Raw genomic sequence first — 16,613 nt, 5'->3', positions numbered from 1 at the left:
TCTTTGAAAGAACATTTCTTGAGGCAAGTCAACAGATGTAACATATACTTTCCTGAATAAAACATTGTACATAAAGTGATAAAGTCCAAGGAATCAAAGAAACAAAAACAAAGTTCTTGCAGAAGGAGGCAGTCATCATCTATAACAAATGTCAAAAAGTTAAGTCAGAACCAAAAATTCATTATCTGTGGGAACATTTTATCACATGATATTACATGAATAAGTCTAAAAGCCTAAAAACTCTACTAGATAGCTTCTCTTAAATATTTTGGTTAATGCATGCTGTGATGCTTGGCACCCAGGAGAACTGTACAAAACAAAGTATTTGTCAGGAACTTGTTTACCGCGAACTTGTGTCCTTTCTTTAGGAATAAACTCAAGGCTAATTGGCTCCTACACACCTGGAGGTTCACCTGTGAAAAACAGGTTAAGTGCAATAATAGTTCAGTAAACCAGAGCTTTTAGAATTAAGTTTACAAGATATACAAACTTGGCCAGGCAAGATGGTAGTTTGCTCTGTATATATTTTGCAGTATTATCTTAAAAGGTGAGATAACAATATATACCAACAATTGTCAAGAGAACAACACCAAACATCAGTAATTTTGTATAACCAAAGAATTGAGACAATAAAGGAGAGTAGGTTACAGAATCCTACTGTATTGAACTAGAAACTGCAATCTGTAAAAGTTGCGAAAAAAAAGACTCACCAATAGATTGAGGGTCAACATGCACATAAAAACTAGCAGCTACTATCAGATAGCAAAGGATAAGCATCAACCCCTTAAAGTAATTAGAAGTGCCATCCTGCATGAAATAATCCATAAGTTTAAAAATTTCAAGGCCTATGCTTAAGAATATAGGAAGAGTAGAAAGAGCTAACTGCCGTTTACATCATTACAGCATTCATCACATCATGCAGGAACCAAATTTTTCAATGAACTCCATAAAATCAAAATGATACTAGAAAAGTAAAATGCAGACTACAACATACACACACACACACAAACACACCCATACATGGTAACAGAAAACATGGCAGATGAGTCAAGATTATTGTCACACACCTGGAGCATAAAGGCAACAACTATTACTGTAATGAAGAGAGTGGCTGTCTCAAAAAGTTGAAAGTTAAGGTCCATTGGTATTCCCATTATCCATCCTATTATCACACAAAATGGTATCTGCAGTATCAGCAAATAACACATTATTCAGAGAGAGTTACGAAATGGAAAAACATGTGAGAAAGGAGATTGGTAAGGTAAGAATTAAGCTCAAATTTGGACCTACCCCAAACATGGCTATCTGTGTAGATGATCCGATTGCAACTCCAAGAGAAATATCCTAGATGAGATTGTTAAGGATTCAGTAAGTCTAGTTGAGAAAATGGCTCTTGAGAAATCCACCAGCATGCTTACAAGTTTATCTTTCATTGCAAACATGATGGCACTTGCATGCTCAGCAGCATTTCCCACAATTGGAAGCAAGATGACACTGATGAAAGCAAGAGGTATTTTAAGTGCAATTGAAGCCCCCTACAAAGTTTGAAAAAGTGAAGCGGTCATGAGCAAAAAGAAACAGTGACAAAAGCTCAACAAAACACACCCACTAAAGGAAGTGAAGATAGAATTTTTTTTTTAATTTTATTTTTTTTTACAAAGGTGGAAAACCACAACTTAAATTAAAAAGAGAGAAGTACAATGAAGATAGAAATGTAATTGACAGAGTTCTTAAGTATCTCTGAAAAATAATTAGTTATATGAATTGGGAGAACAAGAGAATTACTTTTAAGTTTACATTTTTTTTTAAACATTCTTGCAGCATTTCCTAATTATCTTCCCAATCATCTGAGTTTATTACAAGTTTCAATAGACACACATCTTCAGTAAACAGAATAAAACCAGAGAAAGCGATGACCAGCTATAAAAGATCAAGGTGAAAATCAACACAAAAGGAAAACATAAATAAGGAGAAAGGAACATCAAACACTTACTTCTATTGCTTGGACTAGATACTCAGAGAGGACTGCAATCCAACCTGTAAAAAATGCTAGCCAAATGATAGCTTCCATTTTAGAAATCTCAGGGGCTTCATCATCTTCACTTTCCACATTCTGGCCTACTGCCTTTGATCAGATCAATTTGAAAATGTTAATCATGGAGAAAAGAAGAATAACAACAACACTTAAATGTGAGTGAAAACCAATAAATTGGTACTCAACCAGCCTTCTAAATTTTCATTTTAGGGATCTGATTTCATAAATTAGACAAGCCAATAGTTCATTCTTAGAAAATTTTGGAAGAATTTGCTCCATAATAATTCTAGATGTCTAGATAAACCTTCCATGGTGTCCAAGGACATGTTGAAAGACATGGTAAAATAAATACAACAACACAAACCTCATTTTGATGATCATGATTGCCTTTCTGAATTTTCAGCTGGTAAAAAATATATGAGGCATAAACCACCAGCATTATGCAGCTAGTAAATCTGGAAAGGGCTAATTCTGACTTGCCAAAGTGAAGTTCAGTATGAGTGTAGTAGAGAACCGCTGGAGAAAGTAATCCCATGACCGCCATCAATAGCAAACCAGAGTTCATTACAGCAGCTGACTGCCCACAAAGTATAAGCAAACTACCGTTCAAAATAACAAGTTCAAAAATCAACCACTATGAGATAAATTTACCTTGTCAAAGACCTGCTCCTTATTATAGAAAACCAACCCACCACTGAAGAATGCACATCCAAGAACCAGCAACATATTTGACAATATTGATCCAAGAAGTGACTGCTGAACTATGCGTATCATTCCATTTTCCAGTGCAAAGATTGATATTATTAGTTCTGTTGCATTTCCAAATGTAGCATTTAAAAGACCCCCAACTGCACAGGAAAAACTAGCAAATTAATCAGACATATGCAAAATCGGATAAACACCAAGAACTTCACTATCAAAGTTCATTTTAAAAAGACCTAAAGTACAAGATGAATCACAACAACCTTGAAGTAAAATTAAAAAGCATATGAGACAGTTTAGTAAAAGGTAACTTTTTTTACCTGTAGGACCTGTGAAGAATACTAGTTGCCTGCACAAGAGAGATGGAAAGTAAGAGTTGGATGAGATAACACTTTGAGGAAAAAAAAAGAAATAATTGACAGTTACAATGAGTTAGAATGTATATATAGCAAAGTATCTCACTCTGTTGCAAAACCCAAGCGCTCAGCCAGCGGTATAATACCCAACATGCTTAGCAAGAATACCCATCCCTACAATATACAAAAGTTTGCAAAGAGAGTAGAACATCATAAAACTAATAGACAATGGATGCAAATTTTGTTCCATGAAATATTGTTAGTAAAACTCACATGATGAGCTGTTAAATGGTTAACGATAATTGCAGCAGGGCCTAAAGGCATGAGTATATTAATTTTTTCTGTAAAAATTACAATCTTTAAGTTCTTGATCAATCTGCTCTTTAAATTTTCAAAGTTCCATTCTTGGCCAACAATGCCGTAATGCTGCCCATCCATGGGAAGCCCTTTCCTTGGGAGAGCCAAAGGAGGACTAGCAAGGCTTTCATCCTCAAACTCATGTATTGATTTACCACTCATGGAACCCATCTGTGATTCAAACAAGCATAACGAAAAGACTCAAAATAAACAAATTAAAAAAAAAAAATCCATAGAAAATTGATGTCTCTTGGAAATAACTTGATAAGAATAGTTTTCTTTGTCCGAATTTTAAATTATTATCTTATCTACAAGAATTCAATTTTATCCGAAAGGACCCCCAGTCAAAAATAAACAACCCAATCTAAGATCTCATCTACCTAGTTTTTGAAAAGGGTCGAATCAAGAGTACATAAATTCATAAATCTACAGACAACATCTCACAAAATTCATCTAATCTCTCTCTCCCCCCAGAGATAACATTTTCCCATTATTTTCAAACAATGACTCAATCAAGATGATCCTTTTGTCATTCCATTCCACAGCATACAAATCAAAGAACAAAAACACAAACACAGTGAGCAAATCACAAACAAGAAGAAGAAGAAGAAGAAGAAGAAGGCATACCTGCAACTGCAAAGAAGACAATTGGCTGAGAGGGGGTCCACGGGAGCCATTAATCTCCATGAATTGTACACAGAAACGGAAGCAATAAATGATTGTATATATAGTATTGGTTATGGTTATGGTTATGAAAAATAATTCATGGAATGAAATCAGATATTGGCATAAAAAATTGGAAGATTGGTGGCAATTGAAAGCAAGTCCAGAATACAAAAGACATCAGGAATGGAAGAAGGAAAATCAGTGATTGCAAGAAAGTAGAATGAGAGGAAGAGGGAGCGGTTGAGTTTTTTCGTGCATTTGCATCGATGGTCTCATGTTTTCTTTTTCTTCGCAACGTTTTTCTCGGACGGACCAGTAAACGCGCGAATTCTTCTGGAGAGTAGTGCTCTACCAATGGATAACTGCCAGATGCTATGTACAACAAGGCTCAACTCAATTGTATAGGAATTAGAATTTGATTTTTTTAAAAAAAAATTAATAGTCAGGAATATGTATTAATATAGAGCTTGAGAGACCCGATACTGATAGGTCAAGAGACTGTTGGTGAATTAGTATTTCTCTTTCTAATTTTGTTTTTATAATTAATAGACATTTTAAGATTAAAGATATTGGATGATTGCCGATTGTTTAAATAAAATATGTAAACAAAATATATTTTAATTTGGTGGACAACTACTGTGGAGTGTAGTGAATTGTCGCTGATGAGTGGGCTTAGGATTGAAACTCTGCACTAATGATATTGTAACAAGTTCACCCAATGTTTTTGGGTCGAGTTAATAAGTTTTGGTGGCTTGATTCAACTCTTAAGTGAAGAGTGCTTGCGGTCATTATAAAAAAAAATTAATTTGATAAAAATATGTAAACTAAATATATTAAAAAAAATTAATTTCTCTCTCTAATTTTGTTTTTATAATTAATAGACATTTTAAGATTAAAGATATTGGATGATTGCGGATTGTTTAAATAAAATATTGAATTGTTGCCGATGAGTGGGCTTAGGATTGAAACTCTGCACTAATGATATTCTAACAAGTTCACCCAATGTTTTTGGGTCGAGTTAATAAGTTTTGGTGGCTTGATTCAACTCTTAAGTGAAGGGTGCTTGCAGTCATTATAAAAAAAAATTAATTTGATAAAATAATTAAAAATTAACATAAATATTTCTTGTGGATTAAAAATTTTTCATTATGTAATTATAGTATTTGGAGTGGATTGCATAAAATATATTCTGATTTTTAATTTTTAAAAATATTTTTTTTAAAAAAAAAGGCCATGCTTTTATATCAATTCGAATCGGAATCAGGTATTAAAAGTTTTAAAAATTGATCTCTCCCAGCTGTGTTAAAATATTTAAATATTTTTGTGTTATACATTGTTTAAATGTGGTAGGTAGTCGTTAAATGATTTTAAAAGTAAATTAAAATTACGGGATTCTTCTATTAAGAATACTGTGGAATGATTAAAATTAATAAAAAATATTGTTTAGGATTTAGATTTTTATAACAATAAAAAATATAATAATAAATTTGCATATTCCAATAAACAAAATGAAAAATGTATCCTTATAGATTTGTTTAATATGTATTATTTTTTACGATTTAATACAAGAAAGTCTAGAATGCTACCAATATTTTCAATTAATATGATATTTATAAAAAAATTGAATTAAACCAAAATAGTCAAATTACTAAGAAAATAATATTAAAATAAGAAAAATATGATTCTGTTTCCTCGTATAGTTTAATTTTAATTTCTTAATTTTGGTTAAAAATAATTTTATTTTATTTACCTCTCCACAATAGAATAGCTAATATTTTATTTTTCTTCTAATTAAAAATTGAGGATTCCTTCTTCTTTTTTTTTTTAGTTAATAAAAAACAATTTCGGTAGAAAAGACTTGTGCGTGTATATATATATATATATATATATATATATATAACTTTTTATTTCATTTTTTATGATGCATATTTTTTATGTATTAAACATAAAATACAAAAAAAATATTTTTTCTGTAAAAGTCTTTTCGATAATAATATAAACACCCTATATAAATAAATGACCTATTACTAATAAACTAAAAGTTCATCTGCTAATGTCAAAGTATCAATAAAAAAAATTTACTCCCACTACATCATCACAAAATTTTTAAGAAAAAACATTCACAAATAATATTGTTTAAAAAATTTATTTTCTTTAAATTCCAAAAAATTTTGACATGTATTGAACAATAAACATGCACCATTTGATATGAAGACTTTCCAAATGACTACGAGAAAAGATGAGCTGTGATTAATGTAAGTGGCAAACACTGAACTAGTACTCTTTTAAAATGAGGACTTTCCAAAAAACCACAAGGTAAAGGTGGCAAATACTAAAAGGCACCCTTTAAAATGAGAACTTTCAAAATAGCCACGAGGGATGATGAGTTGTGGTTAATGGGTTCCATCAAGCTAAAAAAAATATATGAACGCTCTACGCATAAAACCCTATCGGTAAATTTAAAAAAAAAATCCATTAATATCAAAATAGTAGTAAAATAAATTAATTCATTGTAAAACATCATAAAATTTCTAAGAAAAGGTGTTTTAACTAAATATGTACAATCCATGATAAAAAGCGTGTACACAAGTAAAATTAATACCTCAACACATATGCACCCTCATTTGATGTAATGTGAAATTTCAACCCGTCTTTTCGATAAGAATATAAACACCCTATATAAATGATGTAGTACTAATAAACTAAAAGCTCATCCGCTAATATCAAAGTATCAATAAAAAAAATTACTCCCACTACATCATCACAAAATTTTTAAGAAAAAACACTCACAAATAATATTGTTTAAAAAAAATTATTTTTTTTCAAATTTCAAAAAAGTTTGACATGTGGTGAATAATGAACAGACACCCCTCGATATGAAAGCTTTCTAAATGACTACAAGAAAGGATGAGCTGTGATTAATGTATGTGGCGAACACTGAACTAGTACCTCTTTAAAATGAGGACTTTCCAAAAAACCACAAGGTATACGTAGCGAATACTAAACAGGCACCCTTTAAAATGAGGACTTTCCAAATAGCCACGAGGGATGATTGAGTTGTGATTAATTGGTTCCATCAAACTAAATAAAATATATGAACATTCTACGCATAAAACCCTATCAGTAAATTAAAAAAATATTTATTAATATCAAAATAGTAGTAAAATAAATTAACTCATAGTAAAACATCATAAAATTTCTAAGAAAAGGTGTTTTTACCAAATATGTACAATCCATGATAAAAAAAAACATGCATACAGGTAAAATTAATACCTCAACACATATGCGCCCTCATTTGATGTAATGTGAAATTTCAACCCATCTTTTTTATAAGAATATAAACACCCTATATAAATAAATGACCTAGTATTAATAAACTAAAAGCTCATCCGCTAATGTCAGAGTATCAATAAAAAAAATTTACTCCCACCACATCATCACAAATTTAAAAAAAAAATCATTCACAAATAATATTGTTTTAAAAAATTTATTTTCTTCAAATTCCAAAAAAGTTTGGCATGTGGTGAACAATGAACAGGCACCCTTAGATATGAAGACTTTCCTAATGACTACGAGAAAAGATGAGTTGGGATTAATGTATAAGTGGTAAACATTGAACTAGTACCCCTTTAAAATAAAAACTTTCCAAAAAAACCACAGATATACGTGGCGAATACTAAACAGACATCTTTTAAAATGAGGACTTTACAAATAGCCACAAGGGATATGATGAATTGTGGTTAATGGGTTCATCAAACTAAACAAAATATATTAACACACAGTAAAACATATCGATAAATTTAAAAAAATATCCATTAATATTAAAATAGTAGTAAAATAAATTAACTCACAGTCAAACATCATAAAATTTTTAAGAAAAAACGTTCACAAAAAGTTAAAAACTAAAGTCAGTTTCCCAAAATTTTAAAAAAGGTTCAACAGGTGGCGAGCAGATTCCTTACATTGCAAAAAGGCTAGACGCGTGGCGAGCAGATTCCTTTGAAAGAGTGGACTTTCAAAACGGCTACAAGCGGTGATGACTTGTGGATGATGGGGCCCACCATGCCAGGTGAGAAACATGAGAGATGAGCGAAGCAAAGCAAAGAAAGTATAAGAAACAAACAAAAATTTCTATGGGTGGGGCCAACTCTTTGCCAGGCACTTTCCTTTCAGGATGTGTTTCTAAACTTTCAAACCCTTCTTTTTGTTTTTTCTCTCTCAACTCTCAAGTCTCCAACACACCTCTCTTTCTTTCATAGCACACAGGAAACAGCATAACACTATCACCATCACCATCCTTCAAAACCTCTTCCTTTCACTCTGAATAGAAGGACAGACAGACAGACAGACAGACAGACAGATAGGTCCCATGCCCAAAGGATCATCTTTCTACAAGCTTTCTCAGGTTTCCTCGTCCTTGTCACCTGTACTTTGTTATTTTTTTAATGTTCTTTCTTATTAAAAAATAGGTACATTAATATACATGTGTAGGCCTGTTACTATCATGCTTCAGTTCTCTTCTGTTTCTAGCCATGTCAATGCATTCTGAGTATATATATATATATACATAAACTTAGATGTGTAGATGTACATGTTGACTGTTTTTAAGGGGAAAAAAGGAAATCTTGGGACTTTGATATGGTTATGTGATGTGATGTGTTCTGTTGGCAGATATAGAAGAGGATAGAAGCTGTGTTCTGAGAATTTTCCTGCATTTTGATTGTGGGAAGGTATGGAAGCAGGGGATTGTGTTCAGAACCATGGGGTTGCTGTTGATTTAGAGAAGAAGAGAGTGAAGTGCAACTACTGTGGGAAGGAGGTTCCTGGCTTCAATCGTCTGAAGCACCACTTGGCTGCTGTTGGAACTGATGTTTCACCATGTGATGTAGTGCCTGGTAATGTTAAGGAGTGTTTGAGGACTGAATTGCTCCAAAAGAAGAAGGAAAGGTTGATGAAAGAAGTTGGAGAGTTGGTTCATCCTGAACTTCCTTTGAGGAGGAAGTTTGTTCCTCTAACTATTCATGAAAATGGGAGTGGAAGTGGAAGTGGAAGTGGAAGTGGGAGTGGAAGTGGAAGTGCTGCACATCCCAGTCCATCCCTGCTTAATGAGTTTTTAAAGGGGAAAAGTGTATTAATGCCCAAATTGGAGGACAACCTGAGTGACAATGTGACTGATTCCAGCATGACTGAAGATGGAAGAGAATTTGTTAAGGAAGAAATCAAGTCTGAAATTGAGATGCATGCCGCAAGGTGTATTGGAATGTTCTTTTGTGAAAATGGCATTGATCCTAGGTTGGTACAGTCTGCTACTTTTCAGACAATGGTGAATGCTATCAGAGCTTGTGCAGGTGGGTATAGGCTTCCAACTTCTGATGAACTTGGTGGATGGATCCTTCAGGAAGAGAGAAGCCGAGTTCAACAATACGTTGATTGCATTAAGAATTCTTGGGCAGAGACTGGTTGTACCTTGCTGTTGGATAGTTGGATTGATACCAGAGGCAGAAACCTTATTGCTTTTCTAGTAGATTGCCCAAATGGCACTATTTTCCTGAGATCTGTTGATGCATCTGTTCTCATTCATGATGTTGATGCTTTAGTGTCACTACTTAGTAGCGTGATCGAAGAAGTCGGTGCCAAGAACGTTGTTCAAGTTATTTCAAATGATGCATCACCTAATATGGAGGCTGCTCGTCACAGGATTGAGAGTGCCTATCGGAATATCTTTTGGGCATTGTGTGCAGATTGCTGCTTAAATCTCATATTGGAGAAAATTGCTAATACTAGTCTTGCTTCGAATGTAATAGCTCAGGCCAAGAACATAACAAGTTTTATGTACAGCCATGCACTACCTCTGGAGCTGATGAGAAGGTTTATAGGAAACAGAGACCTTGTGAAAACCACAAATCTGAAGTCTGAGTCGGCATTTCTGACACTACAAAATCTGATGTCCAAGAGAGAAAATTTGATTAGAATGTTCAACTCACAAGCATGGAACGAATCTGTTTGGACTTCTCGGTACCAGGGGAAACTTGTAGCTGGTCTGGTCAATAATCAGAGCTTTTGGTCTGCTGTTAATGAGGTTCTGAAGCTTACTCAACCAATACTTCGTGTCTTGCGTGACATCCATAAGCGTGATAAAGGTCCAGTGGGCTTCATTTATGATGCTATGGACAGGGCAAAGGAAGAAATTAAAAGCAATGTTGGTGATGAAGAGGCTAAATATCTCCCTATCTGGACTATGATTGATGACATTTGGAACGACTATCTGCATAGCCCTCTTCACGCAGCTGGTTATTACTTGAATCCAAGTCTCTTCTACTCAAATGATTTCTTCGTCGATCATGAGGTTACTACTGGACTTGTGACCTGCACCGTCAGAATGACCAATGGCCTAGCAAGTCAAGACTTGATAGCTCACCAACTGCATGCATATGGAACAGCAAGAGGTGCGTTTGCTGATGAGATTGCAGTTGCTCAGAGGAACAAAGTATCACCCGGTAATGAAACTTGATTTCTCAATCTCTTATTGAGGTTATCAGCACTAACCAGCACTTATGTTACCCCTGTGAGTTCTATGTGGTTGTCATGTTTGCAGATATTTATCAACTTTATTTCCTTATATGTAATTTGGTTTTTGTAGGACATTGGTGTATTACTGGCCTATACCTTCAACATGAAACTTTACTTTGATGGCAAAGGTATAGGCTAGCACCAATGAGTAAAACTCTTTGTCGTATTGCAGCTATCTCCGCCATGCATCTCTTTTATATCCTAATGACTTTCTGCAGTAGTGTCCTAGTCCATGAAAGGTTGATATTTCTTCCTGCACTCAGTAAATCTGAAGCCAAAAAAATGTAAAATTGGAACTCATGAAGAGTAATACTTCATGGTAATTGCAAAATTTCTCATCCACAAACTTCCTTTGCTTGTTGGAGATAAAGTGGTGTCCCTTCTTGGTTTTGCTTTAGATAAAAAACTCCTTAAATATCTATCTAACAAAAAATAGTTGGATCCCCTGTTCATCTCTCTCCTGAAGGTGTTTTGGATATATTGCATAAACCAAAATGCAGCACAAGGCTGCCATTAAGGCCATCTTTAGTTTCAAATGGTTCTTCTGTTGATGTGCTGATTGCTTTAAGATTTGTCAAATGCATGATAAGCTTTGAGCTTATTAATTTTGATTTAAATTATCGGTTTATCCTATATTATCTCATAGTTCATCGATCTCTAAGCATGTATTGATTGTCTTTTATAATTTTCTAGAAGTAGTTCATCTTAGAATTCCTATTTGTTGTCTAGATTCACCACTATAACGATGGTAGTATTTACCATTGTATCAACATATCATCAATCAGAGGATTTGGTTACAATGTTAGATTTCTTTGATGGCATGAGCTATTCAATCAATTTCTCAACAATTTCTAGAATCCAAAGTAAAACTTGTGCATACAAATCATGTACTACTTGCCTAAAGAAATACATGTTGTTTGTGTACTTAATCTTATTATAAAATTTGGAATATGTTAAATGCCTGCCAATCCTAAAATCACCGAAGTTCCTCTAGCACTAAACTTTAACTTCAGTTATCTCTAACCATTTCCAAATACTGTTGATTTATGAAATAAAAGTGCGGAAATGATTTAAAGAAAGATTAATAAAATCTTAGAAAATTCATAGAGATGATTGGTAAAGATAAAAGAAGATTTATAAAACTTAAAAGGATAAGGTTTGTTAATTGTTAAAGAAACAAAAAGATAAATGGCTAAACTAAAGGGGAAAACAAACTCAATTCTAGAAAATAGGCTGTAATTTAGCACTGATTTACATTGCTAGATGACAAAAATAACTTGAAACCGTAATTAGTAGAGCATGATCATGTTTGCCACGCGTCGCTATGCATCACTATGCAGATAGATTTTCCCTTGATCATTGATCAGTTGGTGACGTGATTTGTTTTGGACTTTATTTTTATGTTTCATCTATGAAGTTTTCTTAGCATTTAATTTACATCAATGTAATCAATTTACAGTTTGCAGTGAATCTCCCGTTGGCTCAAACTGAATTTTGATCCAAGTTAAAGTTTCAGTGAATCAAGCTTGTTCACATGTCATTGTATTGATGAATTTTGCTTTGTTGTTCATATTGTAGCCACTGATTTAGCTAAACATGGACAACATTGTACCGTAGAAATGGTACTGTTGATTTAAGCTATTTGTTGTTTATGGTTCCTTGTGGGTCCTTCATTTCACAAAGTGAATTATGTGTATAGCTACTGCTTCTGCAATCATCTAAATAGTTTATTTCATAGAGTCATTTCATTATCTCAGTACTTGTTTGAATTTCAATCCATGCATATCTAGATTGTTGAAGTGTATTGAGTATCCAAGTGTCAATAACTTAGAAAAATAATACTACATAAATGATTTAAACCAAGCTTAATAAAATCTCAAAAGTTCATATTTAAGAAAATTGATAAAGATAAAATAAGATTTATAAAGCATTAAAAGATAATGTTTGTTAACTTAAAACAATTAGAAGATGGATGGCGATAATAAAGGGGAAAACAAACCCAACTGCTTGTAATTCTAGAAAATAGGCTGTAATTTAGCACTGATTGCCATCGCTAGACGACAAAAATAACTGAAAACCATTATTAGTAAAGCATGATCATGTTTGTCATGCGTCGATATATTTTCCCTTGATTGGTAGGTGACGTAATTTGTTTTGAACTTTATTTTTTCTTGTTTCATTGTTGAAATTTTCTTAGCATTTAATTTGCATCAATGTAAGCCATTTGCAAAATGCAATGAATCTCTTGTTGGCTCAAACTGAATTTTGATGCAAATTAAAGTTTCAGTGAATCAAGCTTGTTCACTTGTCATTGAAGTGATGAATTTTGCTTTGGTGTTCATATTGTAGTCATAGATTTAGCTAAACATGGACAGATTGTACCATAGGAATGGTACTGTTGATTTAAGCCATTTGTTGTTGTTTATGCTTCCTTTGTGGGTCTTTCATTTCACAAAATGAACTACATGTATAGCTACTGCTTTTGCAATCAAAGAGTCATTCATTATCTCAGTAATTGTTTAAACTTCATTAATCCATGCATGTTAACATTGTTAAAGTGTATTGACTATCCAAGTGTCAATAAGTAAGAGAAATAATACTACATAAATAATTTAGAGCAAGATTAATAAAATCTCAAAAGTTTATATTTAAGAAGACTGATAAAAGATAAAATAAGATTTATAAAGTATTAAAAGATAATGTTTGTTAAAAAAAAAAAAAGAGAAGATGGATGGCGATAATAAAGGGGAAAACAAACCCAACTCCTTGTGATTCTAGAAAATATGCTGGAATTTAGCACTGATTGGCATCGCTAGACGACAAAAATAACTGAAAATCGTTAATAGTAAAGCATGATCATGTTTGCCATGCGTCACTATGCAGATAGATTTTCCCTTGATCGGTAGGTGACGTAATTTGTTTTGGACTTTATTTTTACTGTTTCATCTTTGAAATTTTCTTAGCATTTAATTTGCATCAATGTAATCCATTTGCAGTTTGCAGTGAATCTCCTCAAACTGAATTTTGATGCAAGTTAAATTTCCAGTGAATCAAGCTTGTTCACATGTCATTGAACTGATGAATTTTGCTTTGGAGTTCATATTGTAGTCATAGATTTAGCTAAACATGGACAGCATTGTACCATCGAAATGCTACTGTTGATTTAAGTCATTTGTTGTTGTTTATGCTTCCTTTGTGGGTCTTTCATTTCACAAAATGAACTACATGTATAGCTCTATTGCTTCTGCAATCATCTACCTAGTTAATTTCAAATGACTCTCAGTAGTTGTTGAAACTTCAATCCATGCATATTTACATTGTTAAAGTGTATTGACTATCCAAGTGTCAATAAGTAAGAGAAATAATACTACATAAATGATTTAGAGCAAGATTAATAAAATCTCAAAAGTTTATATTTAAGAAGACTGATAAAAGATAAAATAAGATTTATAAAGCATTAAAAGATAATGTTTGTTAAAAAAAATGAGAAGATGGATGGCGATAATAAAAGGGAAAATAAACCCAACTCCTTGTAATTCTAGAAAATAGGTTGTAATTTAGCACTGATTGACATCGCTAGACGACAAAAATAACTGAAAACCGTTATTAGTAAAGCATGATCATGTTTGCCCTGCGTCACTATGCAGATAGATTTTCCCTTGATCGGTAGGTGACGAATAATTTGTTTTTGACTTTATTTGCTCTGTTTCATCTTTGAAATTTTCTTAGCATTTAATTTGCATCAATGTAATCCATTTGCAGTTTGCAGTGAATCTCCTCAAACTGAATTTTGATGCAAGTTAAAGTTCCAGTGAATCAAGCTTGTTCACATGTCATTGAATTGATGAATTTTGCTTTGGTGTTCATATTGTAGTCATAGATTTAGCTAAACATGGACAGCATTGTACCATAGAAATGGTACTGTTGATTTAAGCCATTTGTTGTTGTTTATGCTTCCTTTGTGGGTCTTTCATTTCACAAAATGAACTACATGTATAGCTCTACTGCTTCTGCAATCATCTAACTAGTTAATTTCAAAGAGTCATTTCATTATCTCAGTAGTTGTTTGAATTTCACATGTAAGTAGACTACTTTTTATTGTTTCTGCTAGCTAATGTTGCTTGTTTTTTGAACATTAAAATTTCAGCTCTCTGGTGGACACTTTTTGGATGGCAAAGTCCAGAACTGCGGCATTTAGCCATCAGAATCTTAAACCAGAGTTGCAGCGGTTCGGCAAGGTTCGGTCTTAGTAAGAAGGTGTCTGAGCTGGTGCATGCAGGGGGAAGGAACTGCATTGAGCAACAAAGGTGGTCTGATGTAGAATTTATCAACAATAATATCCAACTCCATCATTCTTCGACAGATACAAACCTGCAAGACGGTATCAGCTCAGACGATGTTAACCCTTTGCATGACTGGTTTGTTGGAGGAAGCTACTAAGTTATGTCAAATCCTTCAGTGTAGGTGATGGAGATATCAGACAGCAGTTAAGTGAAGTGAAGTAAGAAAGGTGACTCTCTCTGACTTAAATCAGCGGCAGCTTGCTCATCTCTGCAATTGTTGCAGAAGTTTTAGCTCAGTATAGATATGTATGTTTGTTGCTTATAAAATAAAAATAAAATAAAATAAGCTATATATGTATAGATATAAGCATATATAGCTGAACAGTGTTGAGAGTTAAGACTTTGTGTTCTTTGTTTTTTATCTGTTATGGAACTGCTGAATATTAGGACCATCTTGCTTTGATATTGAGTTGTTATTTATAACTTTTTGAGTGGTTTGTGGTGATGTATGATCCAGGAATTATCTGAGATTTTGATGTCTTGACAGGGAGAAATAATTCAACAAAGTTCTGATACATTGTTGAAATGCATTTCTGAAGGGATATGATACACTGATATTTATATGTTCAAGTTCAGTGACTTAGGTTTGTTAGTTTTGGTTAATATTATTCAGTTTTGGATTCTGCTGCAGTTTTAGGAGGGATATGTTTGGGAGAATTTTTAATGATATAGAGTTTGATTTGTTTATTTGTCATATGCTTTCACTTTGCAGTTGTTTAAAGCTTTCCTATGTTTCTTATCATTAATTTAAATGCATCCTAGTTCAGTTGTAGTCTGTAATTTTATTTTTGTTTTGCCATAGTTAGCAGGGACAATATATTTTAGAGATGTTAATAGTGTTAGGTGTTAACATTGATAATTAACATGTGTTTGGTTTTTATGCATCTAAAGAAAAGCATGATAATATCTAGTTTGCAATCCCTCGCTGAAGTCAAAAAAATCACCTCTTTATTGTGGATTTTATGTGCTTTAGAATATATATAGAACGTCCGTGGTTGAACACAGTAATAATTAGCTACAATTAGTACTAATTAAAGTTTAGTAAGATTGAATCTCATATTTTATTGTGTTATTATTCATAAGTATAATGATATTGTTTATCATATAGTACACAACCGTTGGATTTCAATCCAGTAATTGAATACAAATCTTCATAGATGATGGATGCTCTATATATACCTATGTGGGTGTGCTATAAAAAAATTTCTTTATTAAAAACAGCCTTGGCTTAAACAACATTTGCATGTTTTTTTTTTTATTTTTTCTTTATAAGAAAACCTTTAATGTTTGAGCATAATAAAAGAATAATTATTTAAGAAAAATAATTCTTATACAATTTCTTCTTATTTTTAATAAAATATGTCAGTATTTACTTAAAAAATGTCTGTATTTGGCAAAATCATTGAAAACCTCACTTCATGAAATAACTATTTTAAAAAAATCAATATAAATAAAATTTTCATAATATTTTATTTTAAAAAATCACATCATTATTCAAGGGATTATCATAAATGTTTCAAACGCCTACCCAAATCAAAGCATGGCTATCATTGTCCAAGTTGATGTTATGAAAATTGTTTTTAC

At 32.7% G+C, this 16,613-nt stretch overlaps 2 protein-coding genes across 3 annotated transcripts; one reads left to right on the top strand and one right to left on the bottom strand.

The window, feature by feature from the left end:
• Positions 1-92: 92 nt before the first annotated feature.
• Positions 93-4,464, bottom strand: LOC120256645 (vacuolar cation/proton exchanger 5-like). 2 transcript variants are annotated; one of them, XM_039264319.1, is made up of 12 exons: positions 4,078-4,464; positions 3,367-3,621; positions 3,200-3,267; positions 3,058-3,086; positions 2,687-2,883; positions 2,400-2,612; positions 1,994-2,125; positions 1,419-1,535; positions 1,291-1,344; positions 1,068-1,184; positions 711-807; positions 93-413 (listed from the first exon to the last, which is right to left on the bottom strand). In XM_039264319.1, exons 1-12 carry the CDS (start codon positions 4,135-4,137, stop codon positions 394-396), a joined length of 1,359 nt encoding a protein of 452 aa, XP_039120253.1. In that variant the 5' UTR covers positions 4,138-4,464; the 3' UTR covers positions 93-393. The 2 variants fall into 2 exon arrangements, with proteins under 2 accessions (XP_039120253.1, XP_039120254.1); XM_039264320.1 differs by lacking the exon at positions 3,367-3,621.
• Positions 4,465-8,459: 3,995 nt separating this feature from the next.
• On the top strand, positions 8,460-15,265 carry LOC120256656. Its single transcript, XM_039264336.1, has 3 exons — positions 8,460-8,521; positions 8,788-10,613; positions 14,834-15,265. The coding sequence occupies exons 2-3, from the start codon at positions 8,849-8,851 to the stop codon at positions 15,124-15,126; spliced, it is 2,058 nt and encodes a 685-aa protein (XP_039120270.1). The 5' UTR covers positions 8,460-8,521; positions 8,788-8,848; the 3' UTR covers positions 15,127-15,265.
• The last annotated feature ends 1,348 nt before the right edge of the window (positions 15,266-16,613 follow it).

The sequence above is a fragment of the Dioscorea cayenensis genome, unplaced genomic scaffold (genome assembly GCF_009730915.1).
Source record: "Dioscorea cayenensis subsp. rotundata cultivar TDr96_F1 unplaced genomic scaffold, TDr96_F1_v2_PseudoChromosome.rev07_lg8_w22 25.fasta BLBR01001548.1, whole genome shotgun sequence".
Classification (NCBI taxonomy): Eukaryota; Viridiplantae; Streptophyta; class Magnoliopsida; order Dioscoreales; family Dioscoreaceae; genus Dioscorea; species Dioscorea cayenensis.
The sequence above is the reverse complement of the archived record's forward strand: the minus strand, read 5'-3'. Positions and strand labels throughout refer to the sequence as shown.